The sequence below is a fragment of the Alosa sapidissima genome, chromosome 6 (assembly GCF_018492685.1).
Source record: "Alosa sapidissima isolate fAloSap1 chromosome 6, fAloSap1.pri, whole genome shotgun sequence".
In the NCBI taxonomy this organism is placed as follows: Eukaryota; Metazoa; Chordata; class Actinopteri; order Clupeiformes; family Clupeidae; genus Alosa; species Alosa sapidissima.
Window position 1 is genome coordinate 1,608,386 of NC_055962.1, and position 19,518 is coordinate 1,627,903.

At 40.2% G+C, this 19,518-nt stretch overlaps 1 protein-coding gene across 1 annotated transcript in view; it reads left to right on the plus strand.

Annotated features, from left to right (window-relative positions):
- LOC121711386 (CD2-associated protein) overlaps positions 1 to 19,518 on the plus strand; it is a 166,355-nt gene that overhangs the window by 67,804 nt on the left and 79,033 nt on the right. Inside the window, exons 5-9 of the mRNA XM_042094955.1 lie at positions 747 to 847; positions 1,326 to 1,446; positions 11,091 to 11,257; positions 12,437 to 12,524; positions 12,773 to 12,867. Coding sequence (XP_041950889.1) covers positions 747 to 847; positions 1,326 to 1,446; positions 11,091 to 11,257; positions 12,437 to 12,524; positions 12,773 to 12,867 — 572 coding nt within the window. The remainder of the gene's footprint in view (positions 1 to 746; positions 848 to 1,325; positions 1,447 to 11,090; positions 11,258 to 12,436; positions 12,525 to 12,772; positions 12,868 to 19,518) is intronic.

A 19,518-nucleotide genomic window follows, 5' to 3' on the forward strand; every position in this document is an offset into this window, starting at 1 on the left:
GAGAATGAATGGGGCAAATTACGGAGGTCATAGTTTGACGATGTGGTACTCTCGTGCGGGCCAGATGCTATATACCACGGACATGTTTTGGGGGGCCACTCAAAATGAGGTGGCGGGCCGTAGTTTGGGGACCACTGCATTAAACTATCTATCAACATCCATTGAACAATCTGCCTATCAAAATCCAATAAACTTTCTGTCTATCAACATCCATTACACTATCTACATTCAACTTTTAAACTATCTACTCTGTCTCAGGCTTTAAGCATACAATCTGGCTCTCTTAAAGGGACACCAGGCAACGTTTTTGTGTTAATTAATCATCTTCGTAAGTCGTTATATGGTTAAATGACTCATGGCCCTACTGCCTGTAGAAAGAATATCCCGCTTACAAGTTCAGTGTATCATACCCGCCGACCGAAGCAGGATCAGTTTACATCCTGCATCCACAGCACAGAGGCAGGCTAACGAAACGCTAGCGATTGTTGCAAACGTGTGTATAATGGCAGAGCCGGCGAAGAAGCAGCGAAAACCCTTGACACACGTTTTATGGGTATAATGTTATCACATAAAATCTTGCACCTTTTACTTACCTTTACTTCAACTCTCTCATCTTTGTCAGGCCTTGTGCTGATAGTTGAACCTTGATAATATTCTTCTGTAGTGATCATTCACTAAAAATAGATAAGTATGGCTTCTTCTTCCACCAATATCTCTGATTGTAATAGATTTTTTGCTTATTTTAGAACTCAAGAAGCGGCAGTGTAAAGCTCTATTTGACTATCTACCTCAGAATGAGGATGAGCTGGAGTTAAAAGTTGGAGACGTCATTGAGATCACCGAAGAAGTGAGTTGATTTAAATATGCAATGTTTGGATTACATTTATGCTTACGGATATTCGAATGGCATTGGTTTCAGTGTATTGTTCTGTAAACATGTGTAAAAATGTTGCTATTTAATTGCCTTTCTTTTAGAAATTCAGGTGAATTGTGAGATTGTTTGTGACCTGGTATATTTTTAAAGAGAAATACTCACACACACACTTACTTATATAAACTATTTGTCCCTTTACTTATCCCAGTCCTGCTTCTTGGTCCAATTGAAAATCTTCTACTTATACCTACTCTCAGCACCTCTGATTGAGGTCAGTGCAGTAAGAATGCACTTGGCCAGCTAAATCAGATATGTGCAGCTGATGGGTTTTTCAGATGTACAGAGCAGGGAAATTCCTGGACAAAAATTGTCCCATGAGCAGGATTGATAATATCAAAGGTAGTGATAATATGAAAGATGAGAACTGTAAAACTGTAAAATCTCTTTGTAGGTGGAAGAAGGGTGGTGGAGTGGTGTGTTGAATGGGAAGTCTGGTCTCTTCCCCTCTAACTTTGTGAAGGAAATGGAGGAAAGTGATGATGCCGATCCTGACAATGGAAACACAGAAGCAGGTAAAGATGCATCAAACTAAGTTATTGCTTAATCCATTTAGGCCTAAAACGCCTGGAAAAAATGCCTATAAAACCTTTCAGAAACCCCCCCTAAAACCTGAAGTTTTTCTGGAAATTCAGCAATTGTGTCAACGCCTATTAAATTATTGATTTATCAGCCTCTGTAGAAGATAGGAACAACATTCAAAAAGTATTTGAGAGCTTACACCTGTGGTTTTGCTGGAAAATTGGGTTTGTAGAGTTACACCTTCACAAAAATAAAAAATGTAACGTGTCAGTGCAGGAACAACACTATTTTATCAGTAACCAGTGCATTTTCCACAGCTTGTCATTCTGGTCGACATCTGCTGCCTGGTTATATGTATTATTGGTATGTTCAGAAGTTACTGATATACTACACAAGCTGAAATAGTTTCAAAAAGTGTAACTGTGTTTATTATATTTCTAAAACATAGGCAAATTGGGGTCACCACCACCTTGACCCTTATCAGTAATAAGATCATTCACAGTAGTGGTGATCCTAGTCTCTGCTTGACCCTCCATACACACACAAAATGATGGCTTGTCATGTTTCTATTTCATAGTTTGGTAACTCTTTAGAATAGCATGTGCTTATTAGGTATTAACAGTGCATAATAAGCAGTTAACAATTCATTACTAACAGTTAGTTAACTGTTGTTATCCTTTAACCCTTTATTGCATGAATTATCACCTATACTTTAAAAAAAAAAATTAAAGTATTTTTCTTACTTAAAATGGTTTAAATAAAAGAAAATTTGAAGGAAAAAAAAAATGTTTTTAAAGGGGGTAGTTGGCAATCGTGGAAAATGCTGTAAAATCCAATTTTTCTTTAAAAACTTTTTATTTCATTACAAATATTTTAGAAATGAACTAAGTTAAGCTTGCATTAGTTATGCTCTAATACATCTAATTATAAACCTAACATAATACAAATTCAACTGTATTTTGGGCAATAAAGTGATAATATCATGGTAATATTGTCATAGTGTAGTCCACTTTGGGAAATAAATAGCCTTCCTGTAGTGACATAAAGCAATTATTTTGATCAAAACCAATGTTTATATTAAACAATGTCATCATTTAGATGACTTTAATTCATTTAAAAGACTTTCATTTCCCAAATTCATTGGGTTATATTGCAGTCAGAGGACATATTCAACTGTAGTGAGACCATATACAGTGGGTCCCAGTTAAGTTTGGACGGGTTCCTTCAGGAATCACGCACCCCATTTTCTCAGCAGAAATGGCACAAACTGCAGTTGACACAAACAACCACAAGGTGTCACTTTGGAGTTCTGCCACTACTATTTTTGATGTGACTTGACTTACTGCTTCCATGATGCAGTTTCCAAGTCAGTAGAACAATCAGAGAAAGCTGAGCCATTACCAAACATATATGATAATACAATAGCATGAGTTTATATATCTTATACCCTATTTGTCACGGTTACTTATAGATTTGATAGTGTAACGATAAGCGCATGAGACTTTCAGCGGGGGCACGGGAACTTAAATTGATCACGGTAGTTTAAGCTTACACTTGGCAAAACATTCTAATATGAAAATGTAGATGCAATTGTTGTAAGATGGTGCAGCTCCTTTAAGAAAGCATTGTGCGCAGGCATGGAGAGAGAAAGTGAGGGGATATGTGTGTTAGAACTTAGATGCGTGTGGAAATAATGCAAAAAATAAATCCGCAGATGAAACCAATTATCCTCATTCATTGCAACCGCAGCATGCCTGCTTGCCGACGTTCAAACGAAAAAGATATCAAAGCACCTTTTGCGTTTGAATGTAGCACAATTTTTTTTAAACAGCTAGACAAATGATTTAGCTAATTGATTATAGCCTGTACACCAGCAATTGTTGAACATTTACCTGTACAAGTACATTGACAGTAGCCCAGCCTAACAAGCATGTTGCATGTTGTAGGCCTACTGTAGAAATTTCACTTAAATTGCAACCGCAACATGCCTGCTTGCCGACGTTCAAACTATAACGAAAAAGATATCAAAGCAACAAGAGGGTTGAGTCTGAATGACACGGAGTTCAGACTCGTATTGCTCCTCATAACCGTCTATAAAAAAAAGTGTGTTTTTCTTTTCTTTTTGAGCACGTCCGAATCCCAGGACATAACGCACTGGACCTTATAATAGGCTCGAGATATAATTCCAAAGGGGGCAGATAGGGGCTTACTTCACTTAAAACTTAAGATTGAACGAAGCTTCCCGAAATTTGAAATTGCGATCAGTGACTGGCATCGGGTGAACGAAGCTTTTCGAAGTTGAACAGGCTATTAAAAACTATTTGCGCACCTCAATGTCACAGGAGAGACTCGGCTCTCCCTTCTATTAATTGAAAAAGACGTTATGCTACCTGCAAACTGGCCTATGATTTCATTGCTGAGTTTGCGGCAAATCAAGATATGGCGAGTCAGTGTCATTTATTTGTCCAATCTTAGCCTACAGACCAGTTTCCATAGTGCACTTCTTATCAACAGTTTGAATGTCGTGTGTGTTTCTGCTCATTGACAAATACCGTTCAGCACAACGATTCATGCCCTATTAATTTCCCCTGTTAAAGTGTTCGCCTTTGTTACACTATTTGGTTTCGTGATGTAGCCTATGATAAACACCATATGGGCAAATATGTGACTCAGCTAATGTTATAGGCTATACAATTTCCCCTCTTCATCGCATGATTTCATGCACGTAAGTTCATGCATCTGTCAAGTTCGCACAGGGCCTCGCACCCCCTTGCGACGGCCCTGCAGCTCCTCCTAAGACAGCGAGGAAAAAGTTAAAATACGGGAAAAGTTGACAGGTTTGTTTCGGTCCCGGTGATTATTGTGAAATTGTGCAAACGACAGCCTTTTCAAGGCATTTCAAGGAAGGAGTCATACCATGCAAGCTCCCAAATTGACCCAGTAGCCTACAGAAGACATCAATAGCCTACATTGTTGGGACTGGGGAGGGTCATGCGTTTTTTCACAATCACTTTGGAGGGTCATAGAAAAATTTCTTGCTGGCGAGGGAGGGTCTTTTTGACTAATGCTCCCAAAACTCCTCCGGTAGCCCCTGAACAGTCCCTAATTGATTATAGCCTGTAGGCCTACACCAGCAATTGTTGAACATTTACCTGTACAGGACATTGACAGTAGCCCAGCCTAACAAGCAGATGTTGCAAAAGACATCAAAAGACGCAATTAATCAGAAATAAATAATGTAATCTGCATCGCTTTATTTAACAAACTGCAAGCAACAAGAGGGTTGAGTTCGCTGTGAGGCCAAACCCAAGAGCCTATCTGTTAAGGCACTCGATAGGCTATAACGAGCTGTGTGCGCCTGGAAAGACAATAGAAGATGCTTTCTGAATAGCACAGCGAAGACGGCTCTGGTCATCCCATACCCTCCCCCCACTTCCTGTAGCCTACCATTATGACTTGTTGCCGTTTTGGGACATTAAGCTTTTTCACGTTAAGCCCCCCTCCCCCACCCCCTTCTTTCACGTAAGTAACAAAGTAACACTTTTTGGTAGACAAAGGAGGGTTCTCCACGCTTCTGTCGTTTGGCCACAATCCGGTGCAACCAGGCCAGGACAGATATTTTTTTAGAGCAGGGGTGTCAAACTCATTTTCATAGAGGGCCACATCATTGAATTTATAGGTTACTGAGGGCCACATAATCGGCGAACATGTGCATTGTGCAACCATGAAATCGGTATTGCAGTAGGCTATGGCTTATTCAAAATTGGTGTGAAATAATAGTCCTAACCACTTTGAAATAAAAAAAAAAAACAAAAAGCCTACAACAGTAACATTTTCAAATGCAACTTCTAGGCCTACATCATGCAGTATTAGTTAACAACTGATCAATATGCATTCATGGACTGACATTGATAAGAATAAACTGCAGTCAATAATGTGCATAACAATGTCCATAACCCATATCACCACTAAAATTAACTGTGGCTAAGAAAGGTACTGTGTGTGTGTGTGTGTGTGTGTGCGAGAGAGAGAGAGAGAGAGCTATGGTACGTACACCCACCCACCCCCGCAAAAACAAATTTACGCGTGTACAATATTTGTCCGTTTCCCGGTTTTAGGTCCGTGCATTGCAAAAAAAGTAGCCTACATAGCATAACAATATCCACATGCAATAATACAACAACAACGTCTACGATGACCTATTCATTTGGACAAATTGATACAGCCCTATAGCTAAAGTTACCTTTAGTTTTGTTCTAGCTTACCGTGACGTCTGGCTTTAAACAGCTGTAATCTAACGTTCTGACAAGCACACCAATTGCCTACCTTGTTCTTGCCCATCTGGAATAACTCCTCTAGCTTTGCTGCCTCCATCTTTTCTGTTTTCGTTGTTTAAACTTGTGATATCCATAACTAGTGAATTAGCCCAACATTGTGTGCTGATAACCATATATAGATAGCCGAGTAAAAGAAAACAACAAGTAGCCTAGTTGTGCCTGCGTGCGTATTCTGTCTCCTGCTCAAACAAAATGTGTTCGCGTTAATTTTGATAACGTTCACTAACTTTACGCGATAGAAAATTGTAAATAGCCTGATGGCATGCAGCTAATGGGATACTGTGCATAGTTGGGAAGGTATGGTGAGCCAATTTGGTGTGATACACATTACACACACACAAGGGAAGTTTTCTCTCGTTGTTGAGGGACTGACGTGCGGGCCGTTCAAAATCATCGCCCGCATATGGCCGTACATGGCCCGCGGGCCGTATGTTTGACACCCCTGTTTTAGAGAGGAGAGACGCCGGTGCAGCTCAGATGTCTTCTTAATTTTCTTTATTCTTTAGTAAAAGGTGCAGAACATTATTAAACTTTGACTAACGTTTCGATGTGTCGATGTTTTTGACTAACGAACATCGAAACGTTAGTCAAAGTTTAATAATGTTCTGCACCTTTTACTAAAGAATAAAGAAAATTAAGACGACATCTGAGCTGCACCGGCATCTCCCCTTCTCTCTAACACTTTTTGGCTTTGGCTAAATATTTCTAAAATCATTTGAGTTTCACTAGTCACATGTTTTAACAAGCAACACTTGTTGAACTAATAACAGACGTGTGTCGAAAATTGACTTTATTTTCCATAGCCTATGGAGAAATAACATATGCAGAGTCTAACCAAGGTCAATCTTGCCAAAAAAGCCCATAAACCTGAAAACACATGAGGCAAAAGTGCAAATCATCACAAAACTAACTAAACTAACACGCGCATATTTTTGTATTGCAATCATTGTAGCCTACATAACAGCGCGTAACAGTCGTTTTATGCGCTCATTATAAAGAACGTTTAACGTGTCCTAAAAACAGCTATCAATTAATCACCAAACGTCTTATAAACAAGTATTGCCAGGAGCAATGCCTTGCAAAAAATGATAACAATAGGCCTAGGCCTTTAGATGTCTCTGCTCCTGCCTAGATTCGAACTCAGAACTGTCTGAAAGTTGCAGACCTGTTCTGGAAATATGTGCATTAACCCACTCGACCGTCAGACAACGCTATCTGCTTCGAGTAGGCCTATTGGGTAGGACTGTAGCCTACTGGTTGCTGTGACACAGTCTTGAGTGACCGAATTCGTTTTCCTTTGTCATATGTCATTTTGTTAACATTACTGTTAAGGAGATGCTGTAGGCAAAGTCTATATTTCTTACCTCGTTAGTATAGTAAAAAAAATCAGAACTATTCACAAGGTTTCTGGGCAGCATATTTATGTTCTGTTAGCAAGCGAACTTCTCATGACTACCGACAAAGTAGCCTACTGCCAGCTGACGAAGCACTCATTTTAAAACATTACTGAGAGACAGGCACTGTACAATCAAGAAATCTTGCCACTGAATCCAAAACTATGTTTAACATTATGTACAAAGCGTAGGCTACAGTGGACTAGCATGTTGCAGGGGCTGCTAAAAACACAGAGAAACGCACTGAAAACTAATGCGCCGTCTGGTTCAACCGTGGAACGCCACAGCGGACTATGCTGCCCCCAAGCGGCTGCAGTTGTACTTACATTTCACCCAGCTGCGTGAATCACCTTGATCGTGAATGAAGTGTCAATTTTTAACTGGGACCCACTGTAGTCACAGAGCCCTGCCCCTCAGAAAGGGTGCCAATCCATGCCGTACAAACAGAGAGACATAGGTATCCTTCACATATCCCCCTGACAGCCTTTCCCTATCCTGTAAAGCCATGCCTCATCCATATTTGGGGTCACACACACAAGGGTCAACCTAACATAGGGGTCTCTGGTGTGGGTCATACTACAGGCTCACACTGGGCATGCCTTGGATGGCTCCACAGCAACCAGACCACTTACACCAAGCTTACACCATTTATACTGGTGTTACGACCCCCTGTGCCCCCTTCAGGTCCTGGTCTGTCAGTGCACGGTCAGGCCTTGGCCTGGTTAGGCTAATTACATTATTAGATGCACCTTTATTGGGTGGGGCTATAAAAGGGCCTCTGTATCTCTCTTGATAGGCACTTTTTCCTCCTTTCTTGCAGGCACTTTTTCCCCCTTTCTCGGTAGGCACTTTTTCCTCCTTTCTTGCAGGCACTTTGATAGTCCTTTACACTAGCACGTTAGTCTTTCTCTCCTCTTTATTTCTCTTTTCCCCCTTTGCCTTTCACTTACTCATCTTACATGCTGATAGCCTACTGCCTTGTGCTGGGTGGTATGACCAAAAATGTATATTACGGTATTTTTCTAAATTCTTACGGTTTCACGGTACAGTATATGACGGTATTTTTTTTCCATGCATAATCAGATGTTCACAGCATTTTCTACAAGTTGGGAGAGGAATTGCTGCATTGAGTAAGGATGGTCTATTTTACTGTCATGATGTAGAATAACTCCACACTGACTAGTGGTATTGCAGTTTTGCATGGCCTCAGAAAATGATGCTGTTTACAAAGAGCCACTCATGATTCTAATGAAGAATCTAATCAGAATGAAAAGACAATTGCAGTCAAAATACAGAACTTTTACTGTGCAAATTTCACAAACATTTTGTATAAAACCAATACAAAAAGTAGTGCAACTTGCAATAATTATACTTTTTTGAAAATTATACAATTTAAAATAAAACCTCTGCTAATATGCTTACTCTGTCAAATAGGCCCATTAGAAACCTTATTGTTATTGTGTGGTTTACATGACGTTAGTGGTAGGCTGTGGATGTGGATGTCTTGTTAGCCTGCCATGAGCTTCGGTTCGGTTCGCTAGGCAAAACATTAACAAAAAAGTTTGTTTTGGTTCACTGATGACCGTCAGGATAATTTCTAACTAGCCAGCTAGTATTGCTCAGTGCATGTCTATAACATGCTTTACTTGCTACCTGGATAATTTCAGCGAATATTCTTAAGGTGAGATTAATGATAAGAACATTAAACTTCACTGTGTTCGGTGGGTTGTTAACTAACATCACCTACTAGCCAGCTAGTTACAGCTGTTAAACAATCTCAATAGAATTGTCGTGACGGTAAATCCCTTTCAATGCAGCATCCCTTAACGTTTTTTCTTAACTAAAGAAACAATTTAAGGTATTTTGTGCAACACCCTTAAATAAACCCCCTATCTAAGGAGAAATTAAGCCTTAAGGGTCATACTTCAGGGGAAAAACTTAAGGTGTTTTGTGTTTACCCTCACTATGCCTCGCATTGGCACCATGCGTGCGTGTGAAGAAAGTCCTGTCTGAAACACTGTCCCGCGGCGCAGCGTTCCAAACGTTGTGTAATCAAATACACCGGTATGGCGGTATATTAAAAATTCATATCATAACGAAAATATACAGCGGTATACGGTGTGAACCGGTATACCGCCCAGCACTACTACTGCCATTTACATTCACGCATACACACGCTCTTCAACATTAATCTCCCCAGACACTTTAGTTTGTTAATGTTGCTATCATTAATAAATGGTTAAATTTGAAACTGTTGTTGTCTCAATTTATGTTGCGGTCTGTTCACGAGCTGGCTGTAACACTGGCAACAAAACAAAAGGGTTCGCAAGTGTTATTCTTTATTCTAAATAAAGAAAGAAGTAGGCTATGATTTGAAATGTAAGCTGACTGTTGTCAAATTTGCCAAATAAAATATGGGAGAAACGATATGGTTCATGCTCTCTCATGCTGTGTCATTCGTGCTGAAAAGGAGGGAGAATGAAACATTACGCACGTTCCACTTTTGCATAAATAATTCCTGAACGGTTTTGGTCAGGGCTGATAATGCAACTGTATTTGACAAAGGACAGATATAGGCTAGGTTGCTAGTGACAAAATATGAGCTTTCTGTGTGATACGATCTCTATGTAAATTACGTTTGATTAAAACGGGTTTCATCTGTTCTGGCTATCCCTGCTATTTGGATCTTACTGTATCTCACTCATTGAACAACATCTCACACTAAATGAATGATGATCCGTAATTGTCATCAGATAGCTTAGTCATATAGGTAGACATTCAGTGTGTTTGAAATAATTAGACCAGGTTGGCAGTTTGGGCATGTGGATATCATCAGATTTTTTAAAACTAATATTTAGTTAATACATTCCAAAAACTATTCTGACTTTGGCCAGCTGGTGACACTACGCCAGACAGGCATATTGGGTGTTTGGATGTCATATACAGCTAATCTGATTAATCTGATGAATCTGATTGTGATATCCAACAGAAGTGAAAAAAACATATTCCTTCTCTTGCCAATTGTTGGCGCTATGCTAGGCATGCTAATAGGACATGAATATCATCATCATGATATCTAATATTTTGTAAAATTTCAGATCAATCAGTCAAAGCATTGAACATTTTTGGCACATTTCCTGCTTGGCCAGATAGTGGCGCTATGCTAGGCATGTGAATTACACATGTGAATATCATCACAATAATGATATTCAATATTTTGTAAAGTTTCAGATCAATCAGTTAAGGCATTGCCAATTTCTGGCACATTTTCCTGCGCTATGCCAGGCAGGCCCATTGGGTGTCTGGAGATCATCATAATCATAATATCATAATATTTATTAACCTGAGACGTTTCAGACCATTCATTCAAAGCATAGAACATTTCTGATAAACATGTTTATTATGTTCAGTCGCCGTAACAAAGGTGACTTGCCAGATTGATCTGCTGAGTGATCAATAATATATCAGCCACCAATATATCGTGCATCGTTTATTTTTAACCTGGCTTTGTTTAATAGGAGAGATCACTGCATGGCCACAACACTGAAAAAAACCCCAATTGTTTTATCCATATGCACAAATGATATTTTTATCCTTTATATGCGTAAAGCTCAATTATTCATGTGAGCAGATAAGCATGAGGGGGTGCTAGATATCTGCTAAAGTGGGCATTTTATTTCCCACCCTAATAATATTCCTGGGACACCGTAATACTGGGGCACATGGGATTTAGTAGGCATGTAGCCCCACTAAACTAGACGGCCAAATGCAATTTCCACCGCATAACGGTTAACCAATTTTTTCTGGCATGTTGGTCTCAATGAGCCGCACCAACCTAGTCCATAACCACTAATATGTGGTGTTGTATTTATCTCATGGGTCTTTGTGTTTGTGGTTGGTTTGCAGACTGCAGTAGCAAAGATGGCATCAGTACAATATCCCCTCATTCTGGTAATGGGACCAAAGCTCAACCCAAGAAGGTCAAAGGAGTTGGCTTTGGTGACATCTTCAGCCAGGGCTCTGTGAAGCTTAAGGTCCGGCTGCCCTCAGAAGTAGATGAGAAGAAAGAGAAAGTAAGGCTGACATTTTTTTTTGAGGCTATTTGATTAAGAAAAAAAGTGCAGTATGCAATGTGATTAAGACTGCATTGCATTCTTTGCTGTAAATTAACATTTATCTTCACTTTAAAGAAGAATAAGATATGTTTTTTTTCCAGTGCACCGTAAAGCTATAACAAAAGGTATGCCAGAGATTTATGGTAGGTTTCCAGTGTACCGTAAACGTCTGGAAAAAAAAATGTGCCACAGAATTAGGGTCTGCAGTGTCCTTTCACCTGGTTATCAAATGTAACTGAGCATCTTCTATTCTTTGGGTGTGTTCGAAACGGGTAAAGTTGCTGCCTTTTAAGATATCTAACTGGGGAGCAAGGCAGCAAGTGCGGTTCGAAACCGAAAAAACAAATTCTGCTGCCTTTTAAGATATCTTAGAATTCCCAAATAACGGTCATTTTTGAAGGCAGCATCGATGCACACTTCATGCTCCCTCCTACCCATAATCCCTTGCGGCAACGTCTGAAACAGCTGTGAAAGGTAAACAAACATGGCGGATGACATCGGTAATGGCTGCTGAATTTGTTTAAAATGTCATTTGTGTGACCTTATTTTGCTTAGATTTGTAGATTACAGATTAGAAATAAACAATTTGCTATCTGATTATGCCATTGTTGTAACCATTAATAGCGTCTGGTCTGATATATCTTCCGGCCGTAAAACTAATTTATACCGTTAGCCTGCTAGCTTACGTAAGCTAATTTAGTTTAACGTCAGGCCTTTGCTAACGTCATACCGTAGTGTTAACCAAAGATTCTAGAGTGCTACGCTCATTTTTAAAAGATGCATTTAATCCAAAGTCATGTCTAGTGAGACAGCTCTCTGTAGGCAGGGAGGCAGTAGGCAGCTGTCTCCCGTTTCGAACACACCCTTTGTATGCTGCATTGAAAGCCATGCACCTTTGTTTTGCTCACCCTGAAAGTTTCTCCCATGGCTTTAGAAATTAGCAAATGATGTTCAGTTTTTTCATGTTCATGTCTATGGTTCTTCATATTTTTTTCCAAAGCATTTTACAATGACATTACTAAACATTACATTAAAAAGATATTACAGAAAAAAAACATTTGGGAAACTGATCTTGTTGGGCTGTGACTATGTTTTTGCCAAATCAGTAAAGCCAGCTGTGATTTTGCTTCATTTTAGCCAGTTCCATCATTACCATCAGCTACAAAAACCACCCATTCCAACATGACAGAGTCCCTGAAAGTAGATGGGGAGAGCAAAACAAAAGGTAAGAGGTAATTCAGGGTGCATGGTAATCTTTATGTGCATCATTTAACATTAGAGTCTCAGATGTGGGAATGACACATTTGTTAGTGTGACCAATCTCCTAAACACATTTCAAGTGACTGGCAGACATTTTTTCTGCTCTATTGATGGAGGTGAAAGAACAATGTTTATACTTTATTATATGTTCAATATGTGTAAAGAAAAAGGCATTTGACTCATTTAATGCTATTTCTTCTTGCCATTCTTAAGTGAAAGAGTACTGCAAGGCCTCCTATGCTTACGATGCCACAAATCAAGATGAGTTGGACATTAAGGAAGGAGACATCATTGAGATTCTCACCAAGGTGCGATCACGTTTATGGAAAGCTCAGCAGACACTTGTAACAATGAAACATTGCAAATCAAAAATATAGTAAACACTTTTATTTCAATTAGAGCTGGGCAAGAAAATGGTTATGGCTGAATTGTTTTGTTCTAGAAATGTCAGATTATTCTGCTGATTGTATTAAAGGGACACCAGGCAAGCCTGATGCTTTTTCTCTACGAAACTCCCACTCGCTCGGTCTGAAGCTCTTTTCCTTTTCTTTGCATCTTCCGTCAAGAGTTTTCGTTGCTTCTTCGCCGCCTCTGCCATTATACACACATTTGCGGTAGCGTTTCGTTAGCCTGCCTCTGTGCTGTGGATGCAGGATGTAAACTGAAACTGCTTCGGTCGGCGGGTACGATACACTGAACTTGTAAGCGGGATATTCTTCCTACAGGCAGTAGGGGCGGGCGAGAGAGTCTTCATTCTCCCTGTAATGAGTCATTTAACCATATACCGACTTACGAAGATGAGTAATTAACACGAAAACGTTGCCTGGTGTCCCTTTAAGCCCTTTATTTTACTGTTCTGCTATCACAATTTAACATTTAAGTGTAATTTAGTATTTTTATTTACTTTATTTATTTATTTCATTTGGCTGACATTTTAGCCAAAAGGACTTACAAGCATGAATTGTTGGTCAGTCTCCCCAGAGTAACTTAGGGTTTGTTTATGTGTATATACAGTTAAGAACAAAATTATTCATACCCCTGGCAAATATTGATTTAATGTTGATTTTCTCTTGACCAATATGTTTGTTCTGACTGAAAATGAGACTGCCACATGCCAATAGGTTGTAAGACAATGTGGTAGAAACATGGAATCAAAAAATAAGCCTTTTTATCTTTTTTTTTTTTATTATTAAATATGTTTATTGAAGGAAACGTTTATACAGGGAATATACAGGATAACAATACAAGAGATTTCCCTCAGGATTTTCTGACAGAAATTCAGCAACAAAACAGCAAAAACCTACAAAGCCTAAACCCCCCCACCCCTCAAACAAAACAAAAAAAAAGAAAAAAGAAAAGCCAGCTAGACAGAAAAAAGTGATAATGACAGTCAACATAGCGCACAAGACATATTCAGGAAAAAGAAAGATAGAAAGCCGCACACTCAAGAGCTAGGGGTGTCCCCCTGGGCATTATTAGTTTCACACGCTTCTGACCATTTGTCCAGCAGAGGCTGCCATATTCTTTGGAAGATCCTTTCTTTGTACGACATCTTATAGCGGAGTCTTTCCATGTGAAGTACATTGCCTAACTCTCTAAGCCACTGCTGGAAAAGAGGGCTGGTGTCTGACTTCCACTGTTGCAAAATGAGGCGCCTGGCCAACAGAGTACATAGAGACATGGCTTGCCCCTCATAGTTTGTGATGTTGGGATTATAAACAACTGAACCAAAGATGGCAAGGAGAGGGTCAGGTGCAATAGTTTTGTGAAGTGCCTTTGAAATGTAGTCGAATATAAGAGACCAGAAAAGAGTTAACTTAGAACAATACCAAAAATTATGTGTAAGAGTCCCTGTTTGTTGTTTACACTTATTGCATAAGGGGGAAATGTTAGGGTATATGGCATGGAGCCTGGCTTTAGAGTAATGGAGCCTGTGGACAACTTTAAACTGTATTAAGGAATGTCTGGAGTTTATAGAGGTGCTATGAATTCTATCCAGAATTCCCTCCCAAACCGTTCCTGAAATCTCCATATTAAGTTCCTGCTCCCAATCATTCTTCAACTTATCAGTGGACACTCCTTCATGGGCCAATATGATACCATACAGGGAGGAAACTGTGCCTCTGGTACAAGACGTCTAAGACTATCAAATGTGTTGTGTTTGGGCGTATGTTCGTATTGTGGTATATGAGTCCTGATATAATGCCTGATCTGGAGGAACCTGAATAAGTGTGGACGGTAAGTCATATGTCTGTTGGAGATTTTGAAATGACATTAGGTTTCCTTCAAGGTACAGGTCCTGTATGAACAAAATATTTTTGGCTTTTCAGATGGAAAAGCCTGGATCCATCAAAGCAGGGGGGAAAGCATGATTGTGACAGATTGGACTGTCTATGTAGACTAAGGGCAAATCAAGATAAGATTTAATTTGTTTCCAAATTCTTAAGGAGTGAAGTATAATTTGGATTTTTTATATAGAGAGGTGTCTTTATTTTTGCAGGGTTATTAAGGAGTGCTGGGAGGGAGGTGGCACCACATGTAGATATTTCTATCTGAAGCCAAGAGGGCACATCTTGATTGTAGTGGGCTGTCGGGAAACCTTTACGCCAGTGAAGTATTGCATTCAGATTGGCGGCCCAGTAGTAAAGCTTAAAGTAAGGTAAACCAAAGCCTCCCTCCGCTCTACACTTAAACAGGTGTTTTTTGGATATTCTGGCTAGTTTATTGTTCCATAGAAAGGAGGATATGATGGAGTCCAGCTTTTTGAAGTAATAGAGGGGAATAAAGACAGGGATACTCTGGAAAATGTATAAAAATCTAGGAAGGACAACCATTTATATAGCGTTGATGCGCCCGGCCATAGAAATGGGCAGTGTGTTCCAAAATTGAATATTCTGTTTCAATTGTTGTATTTTGGATTCCCAGTTACTGTTGAGGAGTTTTCCATGCTCCCGCGTCGCAATGATACCCAAAGTTTTGAATTGGTCTCTTGCTAATTTAAATGGAGCGGTTCCCAGAAAGTTTAAGTCCACTCCATCAGATATGGGCATTAGCTCACTCTTTCCCCAATTGATCTTATAGCCAGAAAAAACTGCCAAAGGTGTCAATAGTCTGCAATAATGGTGGGATGGATGTTTTGGGGTGTGACAGGAATAGTGTGATGTCGTATGCAAAAAGGGATATCTTATTCTCTATGCCATGAAGTTTGATTGAGGCTATCTCCTGGTTCAATCTAATTTGACTGGCTAGGGCTTCAATGGCTAGGTTGAATAGATAGGGTGAACACGAACATCCCTGGCGGACGCCCCTTGTGAAGACGGAATGGTTGGGAGAGGTCACCATTAGTAAGTATTGAGGCTTGGGGGTGAGCATAGATAATTTCTATCCATTTAATAAAGTCTGGACCAAAGCCAAAGTATTTCAGGGAAGTCAGCATGTAACTCCATTCAATATAATCAAAAGCCTTTTCGGCATCTAATGCAATTACCACTGATTCCTCCTTTTGTTTATGGCAGGGGCGGGCAAACTTTTTGGCTCAAGGGCCACATTGGGTTTTGAAAATTGCCCCGGGGGCCGCACAACAACCCCCCCCCCCCACCCCCCACGACACAAACATAAAAAAAATACATTTTTTATAGCCTATAATTTAGTATGAAAAGTATTTGTTTTAAAATGTGAATTGCTTAAAAATACTGCTAATTTTATGCTGTTTAACAAATGTATAAATTGTGCACTGTCGCTTTAAGACAGTCGCTTTAATTCACGTTTATTTCTCAATGATCTTCTGCCTGCTCCGCTATGGCTAGTGCTGTACCTACGGCTGGGCCCTCTCACAGTTTTTAAATGGTCAGTAGTGGGAACTACTGTTGCCTTCATGATTTTCTTTTAAAAGTTTCTTATAAGAAACACATATCACTTATCAACAATGACAAGCCAGAACCTGCGTCTCTCTCTCCCTCCCGTGAGTGCAGACGCGTTCCCAATTAAATGGATCACATAATGTTCACGTTAGATCTGCTGCAAAGGAGATAACTAAGAGTTAACTTAGTTTAACATGATGTTATCTCTATTTAACATGATGTCTTGACATTGACATTGTAAACGTTCTCTGAGAGTGAAAATCAGTTTGCAGTAAAGCTAACCAACTATTGCAGGAAAAAAAGTAGCGAGCAGCCTGATAACCAAATGAAATGCTCGGCAGGCCGGATGAAAGTGCTTGGCGGGCCGGATCCGGCCCGCGGGCCGCAGTTTGCCCACCCCTGGTTTATGGTATATAATGTTGAATAGACGACGTAGGTTGAAATATATATGTCTGCCTGGGACAAATCCGGTCTGGTCGGGGTGTATCAAACTGGCTATGTATTTACAGAGTCTGTTGGCCAACGCTTTGCTGAGTATTTTTGTTTCCATCTGGAGGAGAGATATGGGACGATATGATGCCATTTCCAAAGGATCCCTGTCCTTTTTAAGGATCAGAGCAATGTTTGCACTGTACAGTGAGGGAGGTAGTTCTGTGGTTTCCCTAGAATGAGTGAACATGCGCAGTAACAGAGGGGCCAGATTAGATGAGTATCTCTCGTAGAATTCAATGGTGAACCCATCGGGGCCGGAAATTGAGAAATAGCAGTTTGGATCTCCTCCAGGGTTATGGCAGCATCCATCGCTTTGGCCGCTGCTTCGTCTAATGTGGGGAGTTGGCTATTGTCTAGGAAGTCGTTCATTTTCTGAGAATCAGTAGCATTGACTCTAGACTGGTACATGTCCTCATAAAATGAAGCAAATGCCTTGTTTATCTTGATTGGATCTGTTGTAACGTAACCTTGATGGTCTCTTATTTTATGAATAGCGTGTGTAGTCTGCGAGTGTCGCAACTGCCTTGCAAGGAGTCTGTGGGGCTTGTCTCCCAGCTCAAAGTAATTTTGTCGAGTTTTTACAAGTAATTGGCCAACTCTTTGCGAAAGGATAGTGTTATATTCATATTTTAAGTTGGTAATTGTTTCAAGAGTGGCATCATTGGGGTTATTTTTATATACAACTTCTTGAAGAGAAAGCTCATGTTCTATGTCTTTGAGTCTACTGCCTTCCATTCTCCTTTTACTGGAAACATAGGCTATGACATGTCCCCTGATGACAGCCTTTAGCGTTTCCCACAGAATGGAGTAGTTGACATCGCCTGTATCATTGTCTGTGATGAAGTGAGAAATCTGTTCTTGTAAGATGTTAGTGAACTGCTCATTTGAAAAGAGCGTGGGGTCAAGGCGCCACTGATTGCGTCTAGCTCTAACCTCCCCAATTTTTAGTACCATGGCCAAAGGGGCATGGTCTGATATCATAATGGGTTGGTATGTTACTGAGTCCACTAATGCTAACAGTTTAGAGTCCATTAAGAAATAGTCAATGCGGGAGTATGACTTATGCACTGGAGAGAAGAAGGAATAGTCCCTTACAGTTGGATGCCTCAGCCTCCATATATCAACTAGATTGAGGTTCTCAAAGGGTTTAGGCGAATACAGGAGTTTGATTTTTGGAGGGAGTTAGAAAACTGTTTAACTAGAAGAGGATCTAACACGCAGTTGAAGTCTCCCCCAATTACAATGTTAGTACTGGAAATGTCTGGAATTGAGTTAAAAACCTTCTGAAAAAAATCAGGGTTGTCAAAATTAGGTGCATACAGGTTGACCAGTGTTATAGGGACAGAATTTAGGGTTCCAGCCACTATTACAAACCTACCGTTGGGATCAGAAATGGTAGTGGATTGAATAAAAGGGACATTTTTCCTAATTAGAATCGCCACCCCCCTTGCTTTAGTTGTGAAATTTGCTTCATATAGTTGACCTACCCAGCTGACCTTAAGTTTCCCTTTAGCGGTTTGCTTTATGTGTGTTTCCTGAAGAAACATTATATCTGCAGAGAGGGACTTCAAATGTGCAAATACTTTAGCACGTTTCACAATATGACCAAGGCCCCTCACATTCCAACTAACCAACTTATAGCCCCTAGCTTGCACCTGAGTTGCAGAAATGTTATGTGCTATTTTCTAAGTATGTAAAGTAAAGTAAACATGCACTGTCACAGAGGAAGCAAAAGTAACATATATTAGCTGGCAAAGAAAAAGAAGACCCTAAACAATAACCCACCCCCCTCCCATCCCTAGCCAGGAGACTACCCAAAGGGTAACTCCAACTGCTGGAAGGCATCTCTTGGGCTCTCATGTCTCGAATTCGCAACCCACCAAACTGTACAGTATGCCCCATAACTTACAGTAAGACTATTAATAAACACCTTAGTAGAAACCAACAAGTTTTAGTTGTAAAACCCCTTCCTACGTTCAGAGAAATGCTTAAGCCATCAGCGAGTCTAAGACCAAAATGTCATTGTAAAGTTAGTTTGTGCAAGGTTAGAATAACCTGTTGACATTTGCATACAAATGAAATTGAAATGTTGGCAAAGTTAACACCCAGTTAAGAGTAGCCTAATCACAATAGTGATAAGGCACATATAGAATAGAGTGCTACATCAGGGGGAAAAAAAAAACTTATAGGCACTTGCTTATTAAACGGGTAACTTTGCTGCAAAGCGTACAAAACCTAACCGCCGGCCGTTTAAAAGTCAAACTCACGGCACGTAGGTCAATCCCCAAATGGGCCCCGACTCCCAAAGTCTTAGCTGAGGAACAGCTGAGAACGACTAAAGAGCTCCATCTACTCGTCTGGCTGTGGACGGCGATATGATGACACAAGCTCTCGGGCTTCCTGGGGAGAGAAAAGCCGTTTCTTGCCTTCATGTTTAAGTGTGACAAACAGCTTAGCTGGGTAGTGCAGAGCAGGTTTGACACCCAGATTGTAGAGCTCTTTCATGACGTCCCGGTATTCAGACCGCTTGTTAAACACGTCGGGGCTGTAGTCCTCAAAGATGTGTATGGGATCGCCACGATACAGGAATCTGCCCCTCATCTTGCG